The 18,542-nt window shown below is 47.5% G+C and overlaps 1 protein-coding gene across 6 annotated transcripts in view; it reads right to left on the reverse strand.

The window, feature by feature from the left end:
- EPB41L4B (erythrocyte membrane protein band 4.1 like 4B) overlaps positions 1–18,542 on the reverse strand; it is a 127,124-nt gene that overhangs the window by 73,816 nt on the left and 34,766 nt on the right. For all 6 annotated transcript variants that reach the window (XM_081803343.1, XM_081803341.1, XM_081803340.1 and 3 more), the window contains exons 2-6: positions 17,961–18,065; positions 7,407–7,449; positions 6,481–6,559; positions 4,538–4,582; positions 2,644–2,696 (exon numbers count right to left, since the gene is read on the reverse strand). In XM_081803343.1, the coding sequence (XP_081659469.1) occupies positions 2,644–2,696; positions 4,538–4,582; positions 6,481–6,559; positions 7,407–7,449; positions 17,961–18,065 (325 nt within the window). The remainder of the gene's footprint in view (positions 1–2,643; positions 2,697–4,537; positions 4,583–6,480; positions 6,560–7,406; positions 7,450–17,960; positions 18,066–18,542) is intronic.

The following is an 18,542-nucleotide window of genomic DNA, read 5'->3' on the forward strand; positions in this document are numbered from 1 at the left end:
AATGAGAGAGAGCACAAGCTCTCGGAGCTCCTTCCCAGAGAGGCAGAAGCAGGCTCCCCACTGAGCAGGGAGCCTGATGCGGGGCTCGATCCCAGGACCCCGGGATCATGACCTGAGCCGAAGGCAGACGCTTAACGACTGAGCCCCCCAGGCGCCCCACTGACTTTCAAATCTACCATCAACTTAGTCCCCCAGGGAGCACGGCCTTCCCTCTAGGCCGCTGTGTCACGACTCTGGAGGGACCATGCATTCAAGGACAACCACAGCAAGGCATGTCTTTGAGGCTCAAGCAAGGGAGGAAACACAAGGTCCATTTTACTCAGAGCCAGACACGCTCCAGCGATCCTGATGGCCAGATGCAGGCTGGCTCCGCTGGGGTTGACCGGGAAGGCAGGCTGTGGCACTTCCCAATGGGATGTGGGGAAAAGAGGGCACAGAGGGACAATGTAACGAGACCTTCCCGACTCGTGTGTCTAAGCCTTCAGCCCTTCTCATTTGTACCGGACACACTGACTGCATCTTAAATTACACTAGGTTGTGGTTCCAACTCAAATGGGTCATCTCCCCGAGAAAGGCTCACAGACAGCTAATCTCATTCACTGGGGCGAGGCAAGTGGTCCTACCAGAGCTGGACTCTGTGAGTGTGATGATGCCTTCGTCCCACAGCAGGAAATGAGTGGGGGGAGGGGAAGATGAGAACGCACGTGCCTCAAGCTCTCATGGTTCAGGACCAGTGGACTGATGGCCCCAGGTCTGACAGGGATGTGACTTCATCCTGTTAACTACACTCTGACATCTATTGCTGGGTCACCAACTCTGATGGTAGAACCTCCTGGAGACTCAGAAACTCTAGAGTGGATGCTACTTGGCCAGATGGTGAAATCGGAACCTGGTCAAGACGGAGAGCAGATTTCCATGTCCCCAAGCCATTCTAGATCCTTATAGCACTCACCATAAGGACTGCTGTATCAGGAAAATGTGGGTGTGAAGCACTGAGCATCGTATTTGGGACAGACATTTACAGAGGACGATACTGTCACGTCTACCACCTGTGTTTTTAGACCTCACGGGCAGGCTCCCCCTTCAACCACAGTCTTTAAAGGGCCCCTCCAACTTCATTCGATTCATCCTATACTTACTGAGCACCTACTATATACGAGCCCCCATTAGAGAACAAGAATTAAAAAGTGACTAAGGAACAGAAATGTCAGGTAAGGGGAGTATCCTGCAGTCATTATGACAAAGTGCATGCACTAAAAATACCAAGTAGAAAAATCATACAAAAATTGTATAAAATTGTATAAAACTGATCAGAATTATATTTTAAAAACTGCATCCAACTCACAGAAACTCTTGGTTATCTGTGGATGGCAGGATGATAGGTTCCTTCCTTCCTTCTACTTGTCTATTGTACTGCTGTCCTGATAGTCTATAATAAATGTGTACTGATTTTATAATTTGAAGACTTAGATCAACGTTTAAAAATTGGCAAATACAAAAGCTGGAAGCCAAATCTTATGATGATATTCAAAATTAATTAGTAATTATGAATGAATACATCATAATTCATTATTCCACAGAAGCCGATAAACGCACTGGTAAACGAATCCACAACATAGGTCTATCTGATGTACTGATAAAATTCCTTATGTGCAGTTACGTGTTAGTACCCTCTTAATGAATGCTGGAGACTTCAGCAAGTGTTTCTTGTGCATTTTAAACTAAAATCCACCAGTGCCTAATATGGAGTCAATGTTGACAACCATGCAGGCAAACCTACCATCTAACTCCCACCTCTAAGCAGATGACTCCCTGTCGATGTTTCTGGCCTGACCTCTCTGATGGAGCCAGATGTGCACACTCAAGAAGCTACTGGGGGGTCCCACTGGCACGTCTCAGCCAAGAGGCCCTTCACAGAGGATGTCCTCCACTGGAGCCAACTCTTCTAACCATTCACTGCTCCTGTCACCCACCACTGGGAGCCATCTGTGACTCCTCCCTGACCCCCTCTTAACACTGATCTAATGACCAGGTCCTTCTCTCGTACCACCAGTGTTGTTTTTTTGGTGTGTGTGTGAGCATGTACTCTGTGCCCTAGTCAGTTTCCTTTTATTACAGCAACACCTTTTAACTGCACCCCCAGCCCTGGTCTTGCTCCAGTCCCTCTCCCCATCACAGCCAGTGTGACCTTTCTAAATGCACACCTGACCAGGCCTGCCTCCCTCTTACGAGCCTTCAGAGGTCTACTGCTGACAGCATGAAGGTCATGCTCTCTAAACAGGGTTCAAGGCTGTCCACTTCTCCAGGTTCTTGAACTTCCACCCTCTGACACCACTCGACTGCTGGTGCCTCTCTGCACTTTTCTACTTTGTGTCTTGATTCCTTTGCTCATCTTCATCTACTCATCCCCCTGAAGGGCCTTCACCTTCCAAGCCTCCTGCAGGTCTTTCTGTAGGAACTACGCTACACCCTGTGTGTGGTTTTGCCATGTCCTCACGGGACCACAAGCTACTTGGAGATGCAGGCCCTACTATATTCACTTATACCCCCAAAGTAGAGAACTGAGCCTGGTACACGGGATAATCAATTGTTGAAACGAGAGCATAACATTAAAATGCTAATTACCGCCAAAGAAGAATGTACCTTGTAGACAGAGAGCAGCTAATTCCACAGCCGTTTCATAGGGGCATTTCAATCTTGAAAAAAAAAAAAAAAAGAGAGAGGAAATTAATTCTGTATATGAACTTTAATACTCATAAACCATACAAAATATCATTAAAGTCATTTTTCAAAAGGTAGTGATATTTAGATAATGATTTTTCCCAGCAGCTTCTCTTTTTGCTATCCACGTTAAAGAATGCAAACAAGCTGACTTCCACTACCCATTTCCAAAGTCGGTCTCACCGTCTAGCAAAACAACCCAACCTCGGTACAGTTTCTATCCACCCTGTGGGCAATTTTACTGAATTTGGCAAGAATTGGGCAAGTTTGGGAAACAGAATGAAAAGCCTTCCCTTTGCCTTGTGATTCTGAAACTTACTTGATATGGTACATGCGCCTTTTCAAGCTGCCTTACATCTTTCTTGAAACCAGGTCATAATGTTAAAAATAAACAGACAGATACAATATCTAACACCGCCAGGACAGCTGGATATACTCAAGCATTCTAATAAGGAGAAGGGCGGCAGAGCCAGAGAGGCGTATTACTACACCTCCCATCACTGATCTCATTCACACTTCAAATTACAAATTGAGTTAGAAAAATAATAATGACATACATTGGTACAGCACTTCATAGTTTTCAAAGCCTTTCACACGTACGGCTGAATGTGGTCAATGCACGGAGTTCATAAGCCCCGAAGATGGGTGCTGCCAGGGCTCCCCCATCCCCCACTTTAGAGATGAGGAAGTGAGTGTTCGAGTGCCTGCTCAAGGTCATCCAGCTGGTAGGAGGCAGTGCTGGGACCAGAACACCATTCTGCTTTGAGGCACAGTAAATCAGGCTGAAGTGCACGGAAACTGCAAAGTACTGTACAAATGCAAGATGTCGCCATTAATATTTTTCCAAACTGAAGACAATTACTAGACTTAAGAGGCCTTTCGTATGAGGAGCACAGTATGCAGAGAGAGAGAGAGATAAAAATACACACACTCATAACACGCACACCAAAGATTCGTATTGCATGGCTGAATAAGGCAAATGTATACACTGTACAATCTACTTGTTCTATGACATATATTGCGCTAAGGTTTTTACAGCATACGTCCGATGCAGAGTCTGCAAATTCGGAAATCACTTTTCAAATTTCCTTCCGATTATATTCAAAATCAAGATGTGCTCTTTTCAGCATCAGGGATCGCTTTTTAGATTCAGTATAGTCTTCATTTTCCATCTCCATTGACCGAAAATGGTCAATATGTATGCGGAAAAGTGACACAACTGTAAAGGCTAGGACCATTGAAATTTCCCATCTTTAAAATAAATACTGCAGGCGAGACCAACCACATCAGTGCCAATGCTCCTTGTGCTCACCAATCATTGTCACCAGAGGCCTGGTATTGAAAAACTATTTTTAAGAGGGGAAAAGGAAATGAGATGAGATGTCTAAACCTCCTATCAGAATCAGAACATAACCTGTTTCGTTGCTTAAATGCAGATGGTGATGAATGAGACTTTGGACTATCCAAATGCTTGTAAGTGTATACATACTAATAACGTATCTTGCTTGCAAATACGACAAAAGCCATTACGAATGGGGCAGTGATGTGATCAGGGAGAGAATTATTCCCAAATGCACATCACTTAAGATATTAAATGCTCTTGGAAATGCTTCAAGCCATATAGTAATCATTTAAAATAAGATGAGGATGACAGTGATACAAGTATTCGACTCACTTTACAATGCCTGGTGTACTTTTTTTGAATTTTGAAAAGGGAACAAGGGTAGAAGAGTTAAAACAGCAACAACAACAACCGTGATTTAGAAATATACTATGATCTATCCTGGGTGAAGAGTGAGAACAAAAACATACTTACTTTCCTGAAAGAATGTCATGCCTGAGTTGTAAAACAAACAGGTACCTGATAAACATACACAAAAGTCAACAGAGGGTCCTCTTTCCCAGCTGCTTCCAACCCCCAACTGCCCATCACAAACCCCGCCCTGCCCACAGCCCAGAATTCAGCATTGTATAAAGGAGTCCAAATCAAATGAGAACTTTGGTGGAAGCATCTCCTCCTGAGTCTCCAGGAAGGCATCCCAGAACCTAGCTAGGCAGGTGAGCGCATGTACAGAATTCGCAAGATACTTGGAGGATGGAACATGGAACACGGCACAGCCCAATGACAGCCTCGGCAGCACCGTCGGTGCTGAGAAGAGCGCTCACACACAGGCATGCGACGTGTCCAATCAAACAGACAGGGCGGAGCCGCTGGACTTGGCCCTCAGCCAGTCCCACCAGCAGATTCCAGGAACCGTGCAGCTTCTTCTGTATCAGAAAGTTCACAGCTGACTGTAGTTAGCAACTGCTTGAGGCTTTTTTCCTGATGCAGGTTAACTGCAGACTCTGTCTTTTAAAAACCAAATGCGTGCACACACACACACCCACACACACCAAAAATCCCGGAATGGGCTGCAGGGGGTTATGGGGTAATGAGAAATGGGGAGAGGAAAGTAGCAAGTAACACAAGTGGAGTTCACCTAAGTAAAAAAAAATTAAGTGTCTTGGCTTAACTGGTTTTTTTTTAACCAGGAGGATGTGGGCATCAGAACCACTTACAGTGCTTTGTAAAAGCCAAAGCTACCCACGCTCCGCCCCATACCTACGGAATCAGCCTTCCATGCAAGAGTGGTCCCCAGGAATCTGATTTGTTCAAAAGCTTCCTAGGTGTTTCTGATTCACACAACCCTGGTTAAGAATCACTGGCTTTGATGATGGCTAGAAGCAGCATGTTTCATAAAGGACTCTAAAGAGAAACTCTAGAATAATTTGTTTGGATTTTGAAAACAAAGCAGACGGTCACTCTCTGTTGGAATGGATCTAGGAGAATGTGGGTGACCCAGAAATCGAAGGATGGGGGAGCTGAAGGTTCTAGTACATTCCAGAATGTTCCTGCTTCCGAAAGCTGCTTAGCCACCACAGAGCTGAGTACTCACGTCAAAGAGAAAACAGGGCTGACATGGCCAGAACTTCCAATTTCTACAGGAAAACCTAGCTACGGAAGGCCAGTAGGGCTCTCCAGGGTGGAGAATGATGATAAACAGTCTGTAAAGTGTTCCTTGGGTGGTCATCTCCAGGCTAATGGCCACCACCATGAGCTGACATGTCACCACTACTGTCCATCACGCAAATGACAAGGAGGTTCTGGGGACATCTAAAGCAGCGGAAGGCTGGGTAGAGAATCTCACTGTCAGAAGGGTAGCTGGAGGGAAATTCCATACTTAAAATGTTTTTAAAGTCTCTTTTGCTTCAACACTGTTTCTGAAGTCTAAGAGACAGGCATAAGGCAGGCAGACCTCAAAAGAAATCCAGTGGGGCTGAAAGATAACATGAAGGGATTCCAACAACTTTGATATTGTAGCAACAAGGGAACACTGTGCAGCCCCTTAAAAAAAATAAGATAGCTATTTGGGACTAAGAAATGCTCTTCCAATACCTGCCTTCCCTTTTTGTACCTAGACAAAAACAAAGTGACAGTATAAAGAACAACTCACCAATTTACCCACAGCCCAACAAAACAGAAATGTGGCAAGAAAATAAATCTTTTAATTCTGATTCACTGAGAAAAAGGACAAATTAAGCAAAGGGTAGATTTTCAACAGAATACAAAGACAAGCACAGGCAAAGTACTAAGAACTCTTGCTCAGAATATAAAGTTAGCAGATAGAAGAGGAGGCAGACCTACAACTCAGGGGACCCATAAGCTATAAGGTAAGTGCTATGAGAAAGAGGGGAATCTTGTTCTGCATTTTGTCCTACCTTGTAAACTCTTCACGAAGGTTGTTCGGTTCTGAAGAATAATATTTAACTCGAAAGTGCAAAGCATAAGCAGGTCCAACTAAACATATGGAGATGGAAGGTTGAAGATGTTTTCCCCCAGTTTTGAAGATCAGAGAATGGACAAAAGGAAAAACACGTTAACTCTAGTCATACATTCACCGTTACATCGGGGAGGTCACAATGGGGCATAGAAAGCTAGTGAGTTCTTTGCAATCCTTCAATCTGGAAAACTAAAATGTGCTTTTGCGTTGACAGAGACGGCGTAGCTAGTAACTCATTCTGGAATAAAACCCTAACCATCTAGATGAATTACTAAGAGCTGACATTTTACTTTCATCCAATTGCCAAGATATTCCAAACAGATACTAACTTTTTACAAAATACGAAGTGGGCTAAAGGAAAGTGACGCATAAACAGCAAGTGTTCTATAATCTAAAAATACAGTAAGGACACTGTAAAGTATTCCATGTTTTAAAAGGACCCACGCATACACAACACTGAAGAAATGGGCTTACCACACCTATAAAATCAGAGAGCTGGACCAGACTGTCAGAACTCCAGCTTTTCCATCCTCTGAGTCTACTTTTATAACTCATTAGCAAATGAATGTGATAGGCGTAAAGTCATGCTTCTGAACAGCATATTAATCAGTTCTCATTGGCAAGGGTGCCTGATTTCAAATGAGAGCATAGTCTGTTTTTTAATATCTACCAAAAATCTTATCCAAATTTTAAACTCTAACATTTGGCCAGCCTTAAGAAATGAAAAATCATCCACTTAAAGTGGGATCTATCTTAAAAACGCTCCCAAGTCCTGATGAAAACATAATACCTCAAAACATTGGCAAAGGAGTTTTACTCTCTGATAAAAGAAATAAGTGAGTAGGCTAAATTCTGCTTACTTACTTTTCATCTGCTTTTTTATGGGTTTGGAATGATCCAGCCAGTGCTGAAAGAAAGAAAACGTTTCTTTAGGAATAGTTCATCAGCTAGACGATATAGCCCACATTTACCCTCCTCTATAAACTTTAGTCATTCTACCCATAAAACCAGGGATCGGACCAGATAAGGGTTCTCAGGCTGGGGATCAGCAAACTGTGTGGGACTGTATAAAAAAAAAAAAAAAAAAAAAATCCATGCTTAGGTACAGTAAGTACATTTTTTCTTGGGAGAGTTAGCTTTTCAAAGAAGTGCCTAAAAGAACTTAAAATCTTTTAACTAATTGATCTGTGGAGGCCCTTCTGGTCAGCGGAGTGACGGCAGCTTTTTCCTCCTAAATTTCTCAAGTTACACTCAATCTTCTCCCAAGTCACCATCAGCCTAGGAAAGACTACCAGCCACACTGCCGGGGAATCTCTGATCATGCATGGGTCTGGAAGCTCTGTCGCTCTAAATGCTAAAATTATAAAACCCAAATTCATGACCCCTTTATTCCTTTGCCAGGAAAAGGACCCCCAAGGAAGCTGGGAAGACAGGCAGGGATTGGCTGGAGATAATTTTGCTCCGGTCAACGAGGACATTTCAACTTCCTGTCATTTTCATCAGAAAGAACCCTTGGGTCCTATCCACCGCAGGAAATCACAAAACCATTTCTCTCATATGCAAATTCCTCTATAATGTCTAAGTGGTTGAAACCACAGTCCTGATGAGCCTCAGCAGCTCAACTTCCACAGAAAACAGCATTTAGGACCGTTACGCTGTGAGCCCCTCCAAGCAATCCCGAACCCTGGAGGGCAGGGACGGTGCGCTTTAATAATTCCTGTGTCTCATGCCAGGCACAGAGCACGGCACCCAGCAGGCCCCTGTTAGACTCTTGAGAAATAAATACATGCTTGATAGCATTTTTTTAAAAGGAGGCAGAGAGGAACTTTTCCCACTTTAGGTCAACTGGATATACACTGCAACGTCCCTGAGGGGAACATCCGGAACGACACAGCCAGAGTGGGTTTCTCGCTGGCTGCTTGCAATGAGAGGCCCTTCTGCTGACTGCCAATGTCCTTTCAGAAGCAATCTCAACTCTGCACATTCTAATCATGAAGAAGGGTGGGACTAAATGAGTGCGGTGTACTCTACCTCTCACCAAAGAGCCCATTATGACTGTGTGGGGGGAAGGGAATAAGGAAACACAAAAGCAAATAACAGGTGACTTATAACACACAATAAGCTGTGAGCAGTGCGATGGGAGGACGTGGGCTTTCCTCATCTCCACCCTCCGCTTCAGCCACCGGCTCAGCAACCAGAATGAAGGAAGATCAGCACAGCAGGATGCAGGGCTCAAAGGCACAAGGGCAGGATGCTTTATCTCACTGTTAATACCTATAAATTGGAAATGACCTAAATGTCTATCAACAAAGGAGGATTAACAAAAATGGCTCGTCCATATGATGAAATACTATTCAGTCTTTATTTTTAAATACTTTATTTGACAGAGATAGAGAGAGGGAGACAGAGATAGAGAGAGGGAGAGCATAAGCAGGGGGAGCAGCAGGCAGAGGGAGAAGGGGAGGGAGAAGTAGGCTCCCCGCTAAGCAAGGAGCCTGACAACATGGGGCTCGATCCCAAGACCCTGGGATCATGACCTGAGCCGAAGGGAGCTACTTAACTGACTGAGACACCCAGGCGCCCCACTATTCAGTCTTTAAAACTGATGTGGGCCTCTTTATCAATGTGGGAAGAGACCCACAGCTCAACACTTGATGAAAAGAAAAAAAAAAAAACCAACAACAAACAAACCAGGATCCCGTTTACATAAAATTATTATTTTCTATCGAGATATGTCCAGAAGGATTTTATAGACGTTATTTTTGGATGTGGGGCTGTGGATGCCATTTACTTTTTTCTTTTTTACTTTTCTGCATAATTTTTTACTTCTAATGAGAATATGATCTTCACGGAGGTGGGCCAGGTTGTCACTCCCATTATTCACTCCATTGTTTGCCTATGGGGCAGTTTTTAAAGATCAGTTTGCCCCATCGGAATGCGCTATCACTGCTGCCTTGAACCAAGCAGAAAATCTCCGACCTTAGCCCCTGGGAGGAGGACAGATACAGACCTGATAAAAGTATATTTACTTTCCTGCCAAAGTATCACACTAAATGGCTATGACTAAACTCCTTCCCCTCACTTTGAAATGAATGTACTATTACCAGGCAAAGAAAGTTCTCCCCGGCAACCAGCCTTCTCATCTCATTAGCCCCAAAGGCTCACAGCTTAAAGGGGCTTGTCCCATTTCTTTCCTTCGAGTCCCCTTCTATCTGGAACAGAACACATTAAGCCCACTGTTCCCCTCCCTCCACTGTCAAACTGCGATCTTGATCCAAGTCCATGGCGGTGGTTTTCAACCCTGGTTGCGCATTGCAGTCACGATTCCCCAAGTCCCACCCAAGATCCATTAAACAGAATCTCAGAGCATCAGTGTTTTTTAAAGGCTCCCGGTGTGCCCATTAAATATTTAGTGCTGAAGTCTTCCCAAAGCCTCCTCTTACCCGGGAATATATCCTACTGATCTTGGGGATCTTGACACATCCACGACCTGTTCTGAAAATCTTTGTCCGGGCTTTGTAAAATCTCGAGCAATTTCAGGGTTTATTGGCCAGATGTCTATGGTTGGTGTTAACGGACAATTCATGGCTAGTGCTCCTACTGGACAGCAAACTGCTTTTCCCTCTGGCCATGCTGCGTAAGGAGCTCCCTGATCCATGCGGGCTGGCCTCCATCCTTCCTGCCCGGCCACGGGACCCTGCCCAAAGCAGGACGTACCAGGATGGAGGCCTGTGAGAAGTCTGGGGCTCACTAAGCTGGGAAAGTCATCAGAAACAGTTTCATTTTAAAAGCTCCTTGGCCCTATCGGGAGGGTTCCGATCAGGTTTGCTTGCCCGTCCTGCATCAGAGGCAGTAAGAAATCCAGCCATAATCCTAAAACAAGAGATGATAAAACCTATCTTGTATCCAACCAGTTCAAAATGACCTACCTAACTTTCTTCTCAGCTGCAGGAGCTGACCAGACTCTAATTACTCGTGTTTTATCCCACAAGACCACCTCACGATGAATACCCAGGCACTAGGGCGCAACGTGGCCTTTAGTAAATCATATACTACACTAGGCTCGGAGGCCTACAGTCAGCAGCAGCGGGACCTGTCTTAGATGTTCACCTGCATCCCAGCTAAATATAGCCACACTGCCTGTCGGCAAAGGCCAAGGCAAATAGCTCCAGCCCTCCTAAGAGACCATTAAACCAGTCACTGGAGATAGACGAGGGCATTTCTAAGTTCAAAGGGCACGACATTTAACTCAAACAGTCTAACAGGTGTTAGAAAGGTGGTTTCTGATCTGAATTTCTCATCCAAGTCAATCTGGCAAAACCCTTTCCATAAATCAAGATGGGAGATGATTTGGCAAAGCTCATCCGTTCTGACAATACATCAGTTCTGGAACCATGACATGCATAAGGCTGGTTGGAGAACTAAAATCTATACAGAAGCACTTGAACCACAATGGCCAAGAGAAGCTCACGGGTTGAAAAGGTAATAAAACCCGCCTGAACAACCCCAGAGCCCTCACCATCAAGTGTGAGTGGTGGAACTCATCACTAGGGCCTGGTACCTGTAGAGTTTCTTAGCTTACAAAGAGCGTCTATTTGTGTTTAAATTAGAGCTGGAAGAAATGTGAAGAGATAATCCCATATCCAAGGGATGAAAAGAGAAAGAAGGGAAAGGACACTTTTGGAGCTTACTGTGTGTGATATGATTTATAATAAGAAATATATATTTGGTCTTAGTTTCTGGCACAGAGCTCTTAAAACCCTTGGAATTTTCTATGCCGTAAGAGCAATAAAGGTGTCCTGACAGTCATAACAAATCCCTTTCAATCACACCTGAGTTTATGTTAACGAGGTGACTTTCAGAAAGCACCTAAGATGGGGGCTGGTTGCCAGGGAACTAACCTGTGACTAGAGGGTTGAAGCTAACAGTCTCTCCCTCCCACCTCCCCTGACCTCTGGGGAAGGGGAGGGGGTGAAGGCCTGGAGCTTGAATCAATCACCAATGCCAATGATTTAATCAATCGTGCCCTTGTAACAAAGCCTCCACAAAAACTTAAAGGGAGGATGCGGAGAGCTTCAGGGCTGGTGAACGCACAGACGTGGGAAGAGCAGGACACCCAGAGAAGGATGGAAGCTCTGCACTACCCACTCGGCCCTACACCTTGCTCTATCCAGCTCTTCCGTCAGGCTACTCCTGAGTTACTCTCTTTATAACGGACTGGTAATCTCGTGAGTCAAATGGTTCTGAGTTCTATGATCTGTTCTAGAAAACTAGTTGAGCTCAGAGTGGGTCGTGGGGACCTGCCATCTATACAGGTAACAATCTGGACTCGTGACTGGCACCTGAAGTGTGGAATGGGGGAAGGTACGGGGTGGAAAACAGTCTTGTAGGACTGAGCCCTTCACCTGTGGGATCTGAGGCTATCTGCAGGTAGACGGCGACAGAATTAATTGCTTGGTGGTGTCGGCAGAAACCCACGTTGGACTGTGTCCCATCCATCACTGGCTCAGGCCTCAGAGCAGATGAAGGTGGCCGTGCGGAGGGCTCAGATGCCCCGGAATCCCATGGCTAGAGAGGCAGGGGCAGGGTCAGAAATGAGGCTGTGTCAGCAGCCAGGGCCCTGGGTCTCCACACCACACACTAGCTCGAAGTGCCTTCCCTGCCTAAGGAGGGATCGCTCCTTCTCACCCACGATGAAGCTCCGTAACCTCCCTTATATCAGCTACTTGAGATTTCCTGGGGGATTCATCTAAATCAACTACAGAGGCCCCTTTATCAATAGCTTTCCACCCAGCATCAATATTCGCAGGTGGGCAGGAAAACCCTCGCTCTGCCAGCCTTCAGAGACAGGTTGTTGGGAGGCCTGTAGCATTTCTTGAGCTGTTTCACACTCCTCTGCACTAAAATAGAAGGAGGCAGGAGATCAGAGTTCGAATCCCAGCTCTGCCTCCCACCTGGTGTGTGGCCATGGGCAGGCCCCCCGAGACTGTTTCCTCATCTGTGCACTGAGCTCTGCCCAAACACGCTTCTGAAGAATCAACCCAGTGGCCATGGAAACTGTGACAGACCACTGAAACGGAAGGTTTGCCTGTCTCACAGTAACAGCACCCCGATAGCCCCTCCCTCCAGGTGCACCGGAGATGGCAGGAAGGCTCAGCAGGGTCTGCACAAGGGGCACGTGGGATGGCATTCCAAGCGATCATCAGAGCGAAGCCGCAAACGCCCCTTCAGCGTCCACTGACCCTCTCGGCAGCCAGTGAATCCGTGTCAACCTCACCTTGCAGCCTTGGGCCTCTTACTACCCACGAACCTGATTCTAGGCTATAAAGACCAGAGGAAAAACATCCCGCGAGTCCAGAGACAAAGGCCCAAATCACCTTTTCTGGATCCCTTGCTGCAAAGCGTACCACCATAAAATGCTCCCTTTTCCTGCTGGGAGGGGCCCCCCTGGAAGGGACTTTCAATGGCCACACCTGCCCTCCAGAACCCCTGCCCCCAGGACCCGAAGGGAGGCTCCTGCTTGGTGGGGCTGTTATTACCCCTGCCCCAAATCCCCACCACTCCTCTTCCCTCTGATGCCTCCCTCAGCTCCTCACTGATACTCAGGCAGTCCTGCCCCAGGCTCCCAGAGTGAAGACATGCCGCCCCCCCCTCCCCATTCCACTGGGATAGTCTGTCTCCCCAGGCAGGAACCTGCACCACAGAGACTGACAGTGAGGAAGCTCCAAGGCAAAGTCCGCTGAATGGCTACTGCCTAAACATGTTCGTTGTGCGGGCGCATGCACATGCACGTGTGTGGCTGAGATGCTACCATGTGTAATGGAACGGGGAGAGCCCAGTGGAAAGGGCTGGCCTTTGCAATGAAACCAGATTCTGCATCCTGCCTCCGTCCCTCACTTTGACCTTCCCAAGGTTCCTAGTGAGCCTCAGCTTCATCATCTGTAAAACGGGTCTGCTCCATGGCTAGTCTTCCAGATGATGAAGGTTAAATAAAGAGTTGTGTACAGTCTTTAGGTTGACACCCGGCTCAGAGCTCATCAGAGTGGGAACTCAGGAAACAGCAGCTATCTGATCAGTCTGTAAGAAAGCTGGGTGGGTGTAGGCCAGAGCCTCCTTTCTCAGAAGAAAGCTCTCCTCTATAAAAACAGAACTCCTGCCCCTGCTTTGAGCTGGGCAAAGGTGAGATCTACAGAATAGGCTGCGGCCTGCCTTGATATGGAAAAGGGAAACAGGGAGGCCCCAGCCTCAACTGCTAAAAATAGGCAATGCCAATAGACTTTGACCTTGCTTCAGGGCTGGGCAGCGCACTATGGAAACCAGGCTTGGCTCTTTGCAGGGAGCTGGGGACAGAAGCTGGGTATGCAGAGAGCTGTGCCAAGAGCCCCGCCACTGCCAGCCCTCCGATTTGCATGCAGGGGCAGGGTGGGGATGTCATTTCTCGCAGGAGCCTCACATGGCAATAAGCCAAAGGCCAAGCGGACCCTTCCCTTTCTGGCCCCCATCTATTACACCTGCCATCAATTGCTTCGTTTGTTCCAGGCGCCCGGACAAATCACGACTCAGGGAACAGTCCCAAAGGGATCACCTAAATCGCTAACGTTTCTCCCACAGGCAAGGCAGCCTTGCAGGTTCCAGCTAGCCTAAGTGCGTCACCTCTGGGAGCTGTGATGACTTCTGGTCCCCCCTCAGCTTGCCCAGTTAGGAAGAGGAGACCCACACCCATGTTAGATTACAAAACCCTTTCTCCTCCATTAACTCACTGAACCCCTCTATTTCCCTGTGATATGGATGTCACTGCCTCTACTTTACGGTTAGGAAAACAGGCTCGCAGGGGTAGCATACTGAAAAGAGCACTTAGCCCTGAGGTCCTAAGACCTGGGTTTGAGTCTGAGCTGTGCTACTCACTGGGGCCCTGCCAAAGTCAAAAGGCTTTCATTTCACCATCAAGAGAAACATTTGACAAATGGCTTTTAAGGTCCCTTCTGGGGCTGAAGACTGAGGTTTTAGGGGGTATGCCTTGTCAATAAGAGTCACCAAGAAGAAGCAATCCAAAGTCTCAGGATCTAATCAGAAAGGTCTGTTTATATACACAGATAATGAACCCAAGGCCAGATGAGCAAACTGCCACAGAAGGCAAAGCAGCTCAAAGGCCAGGGGGGCAGGAGAAGCCCGGGAAGTTCAGGACATGCTGCATGAAGGAAGAGCTGTCTTCCGAGATGGTCTTGAAGGACAGCCAGAAGTTTAAACGGGGTGAGAAAGGGCATGCTAGGAGGGGAACCCAGAAACACAGGCATACAGATAAGTGCAGATCTCACCAGAATGCAGCCTGCCATGAGCCCAGCCTAGAAATCAAGACTAATGAGAAGGGCTCTGCTGCACATCCCTGTTGTACACACGGTAGCATTTCAGCCACACACGTGCATGTGCATGCGCCCGCACATCCCCATCCTCCAAGTCAGGTAGATGAGGACCCTGCACCTGCTTTGTTGGGGAGGAAAAGCACATCGCGCTCAGAGCTGGAAGCTGGAAAGATGTGAGAGCCGGTAGAGTCTGAGTGTCTGCAGGTGTCTGGCCTTGGAAGGACACGTGGATTCTGCCGAGCGTGTGCCAGGGTGCTGGCCGACGGGAACGCCTGGCCACCCAGGGAGCGGAGGTGCATGGCCGGGTCTTTCATAATGGAGTCCCATCTTTGGCTTTCTGGGAATCCGAGTGGCTGGAGAGGGGTCACCTGGGGATGAGGACATGGCACCAAGGCAGCAGGCACATGATTCTAATAGCCGAAACAATGACACGAGAAGCCATGTGGGGCAGACACACCTGATTCCCCTCCAGAACATGAGAACTGGAAGAGCTCTTAGGAACAGGTCTGAGAGCCCCATTTTACAGATGAGAAAACTGAGGACAAGGGAGAAAAGGTGGCTCATCGAAAGCCCCCAGGTAAGTCAGGGGCAGCGCCAGGAACAAGGTCCAGGTCAGACTCACGGTCCAGGGCTGTAGACATTCTAAAGCCCCAAATACCACATGCTTGAGGACACATAGAAGGCAGAACGGAGAAGCGTTTCTGGGAAGCGGAGGGCTGACGAGTGTCAGATGATGGGACAGCTGGAGGATACTGGACACAGACAGGAGCACTCTAAATCTGGCACTCAGAAAGCAACTGGAAATGGAACTGTGATGCAGGTCTAGGGGGTAAATGCTGGAGAAACATGCACATTTCCTTAAAACCAGACGGTGAAAAGGATAGACAGAAAGAGAAACTTTGAGGTGCAGGGTAAGAAAACTCAAAGGGTTTTAGCTAAATGACCTCAGTCTTCTCAGCAGGAGGTAAGGCCAAGTGCACGAACAGAGTTGTTGCAAGAACTGGACTGCAGGGCTGTGGTCAGGATTCCGAAGGGGAACCGAGTCCCAAAGGGGCTAACAAGGCTCCAAGAGTAGCCCAGGGGCTTGGACTTTGCTGTATCTGTGAGCTGTGACCTGTGCGGGGGTCAAAAGGCACAGCCTGCCAGCCTGGGAGAACAGATGGGCCTGCGTGTTGAGGGGAGGCAAGGGGACAGTCACGGGGGCAGGAGCATCAAAAAGCACACAGGCAAGAGGGCTGAGGCTCCGCCAGGCCGCGAGAGGGGAGAATGAGGCAGGAGGCAACGGTTAAGGTCCAAGGCCATGTGCAGGGGGACTGGAAAGATGGAACCAAGGGAAGTTATCATGGGACGGGAACAACAGAATTCCAGCTCTTGGAGCGATCGGGTGGTGACGGGACCCAAGTGAATGTGTCCGAGGTTTGCCCAAGTTTCAATGCGAGGGAACAGTGTCCAGGGTATTTAGAAGGATGGGCAACTTGAATTCCCAGGCTGCCCAGGGGAAAAGAAAGGCTGAGACCACCTGCGAGGTCAGAAGGCAGGGCACCAGGTGGCCCAACCTGGACGACAGCAGAACGGGACAGGGGGGCAGGCAGAGGAAAGCTGGTCACCCCTGTCCTGGGTCCTGGCGGGCGGGGAACGAGTCTCCAGCTGGGAAATGGGGAAGGAATCCGACCACTAACTCAAGGCAGCGGCTGGAGAGTTCGTGGCAACAGTCAGGGAGGTAAGGGGATGGTGGACAGGAAGTCCTGAAGTGCAGAGGGGCTTCTGGTGGGAGCAGAGGGGGTGTCCGCCTAGGAGGCCTGCAGCCAGAGGGATGCACGGAAGTCCTGACTCCACGGCATCATCTTGGACTCAGCGTGACACAGACGTTCTCAGGTGGACCCAATTTCTAGGCACCGATTTTGAGCATCTTAGCCTGAACTGGCACCTGTGACCCCCCAGGGAGTATGTGAAGAAGTGTCTTTAGGGAGAAAGACTAGCCACGGATGCTCAAACATCTCCTATCAGGGAACTCACCCTTTCATACAATCTAAAATAGCACCACCCCTTACTCAGTCTGTCTCTCCCCTTACTCTGCTTTATTCTTAATACTTACCACCATCTGTCATATATGTGTTCAATGCTTTATCTACAGTGCTTAAAAGGGACCCAGTGCATAACTGATGCTCAATAAATATTTTTTTTTTTACTCAATTATAATGAACATACAAGGCATGTTGTAATAGTTTCGGGCAGACCATATAATGATTCAACAATTCTATACATTTCTCAGTGCTCACCAAGATACATATACTCTTAATCCCCTTTATTTCACCCATCCCCCCACCCACCTCAAAAAATATTTTTGATTGTTGAATAAATTACTTTGAAACCCAGAGTTAGATTTTGTTGGGGAAGGAGACTGTGAAGTCATTCGTGCTTTTGAAAAGAGTGGCTCTGAGCTACGTCAGGTTCACTCCCTCTAGCAACCCCGCTGTGGACAGTTCTGTCCCAGGCCCAGCTGACCTAACACAACCTCCTGGAGCCTGCAAGATGGTTCTCAGGCAGTGCCAAGACCTGCTCCGACCGGAGCAGCCACTAAGTGGCTTAGTGCACTTAGTGCACCCACTAAGCCTGGCTGGGATCACATTCAGTGTGTTCACAGCACCCGCTCTCTCCACCCAGCAAGAGTCCACAAGAAGATGATGCTGCAGTCCCTGTGCCGGTTAAAAATAAAGCATCATTTAAAGCATTTCTAGACTGGTATATCTTCTGCTTTCTACCTACTCTAGAAATGTGCCCAAGTTGCATCCCTATGCTTAGAAATGTTTCCCGAATGCATTCCCTTGCACAACAGGAACGCTTCTTTCTCTCTTCCTCTCCCGGTTATTGGCCACCTCAAGGGAGGGGACATGTGGATGAATGTCACATGGGCACCATCACCGCCACCCCAACGCTTGCTACTGCAACAACATCACCGTTTAATTCCTATTTTCCCTCTACCAATCTCCAGCAATTGTGGATCTGCAATTAGCATGAAAAATCAAACTGTCCCAAAACGTGTCAAAGGAGTACTCACAGCAACCTGGGAAGAGTCGAGGAACTGGAGGCCGAAGTAATCTGTTTCCACGAGGTCCAAGTGGTACACGATCTGATCAAACAGATCCTGGCCTTTGGCATGTTTCTGGAAGACAATTGGGTAGATGAAAACTGAGGATGTGACCACTGGATAAGAACAAAACGTTTTAGGGCACCTGGGTGGCTCAGTTGGTTAAGTGACTGCCTTTGGCTCAGGTCATGATCCTGGAGTCCCTGGATGGAGTCCCGCATCGGGCTCCCTGTTCGGCAGGGAGTCTGCTTCTCCCTCTGACCCTAACCCCTCTCATGTGCTCTCTCTCATTCTCTCTCTCTCAAATAAATAAATAAAATCTTTAAAAAAAAAAAAAAAGAACAAAACGTTTTAAAAAGAAACAAAACCAAAACCACTTTTGTCTCTATATTGTATACATGTATATGCCACAGTATATGGGGGCATCTGGGTGGCTCAGTCAGGGAAGCATCTGCCTTCAGCTCAGGTCATGATCCCAGGGTCCTGGGATCGAGGCCCTGCATCGGGCTCCCTGCTCAGCGGGAAGTCTGCTTCTCCCTCTGCCCCTCCCCC

This window comes from Leptonychotes weddellii, chromosome 14 (genome assembly GCF_054177405.1).
Source record: "Leptonychotes weddellii isolate Sample4059 chromosome 14, ASM5417740v2, whole genome shotgun sequence".
Classification (NCBI taxonomy): domain Eukaryota; kingdom Metazoa; phylum Chordata; class Mammalia; order Carnivora; family Phocidae; genus Leptonychotes; species Leptonychotes weddellii.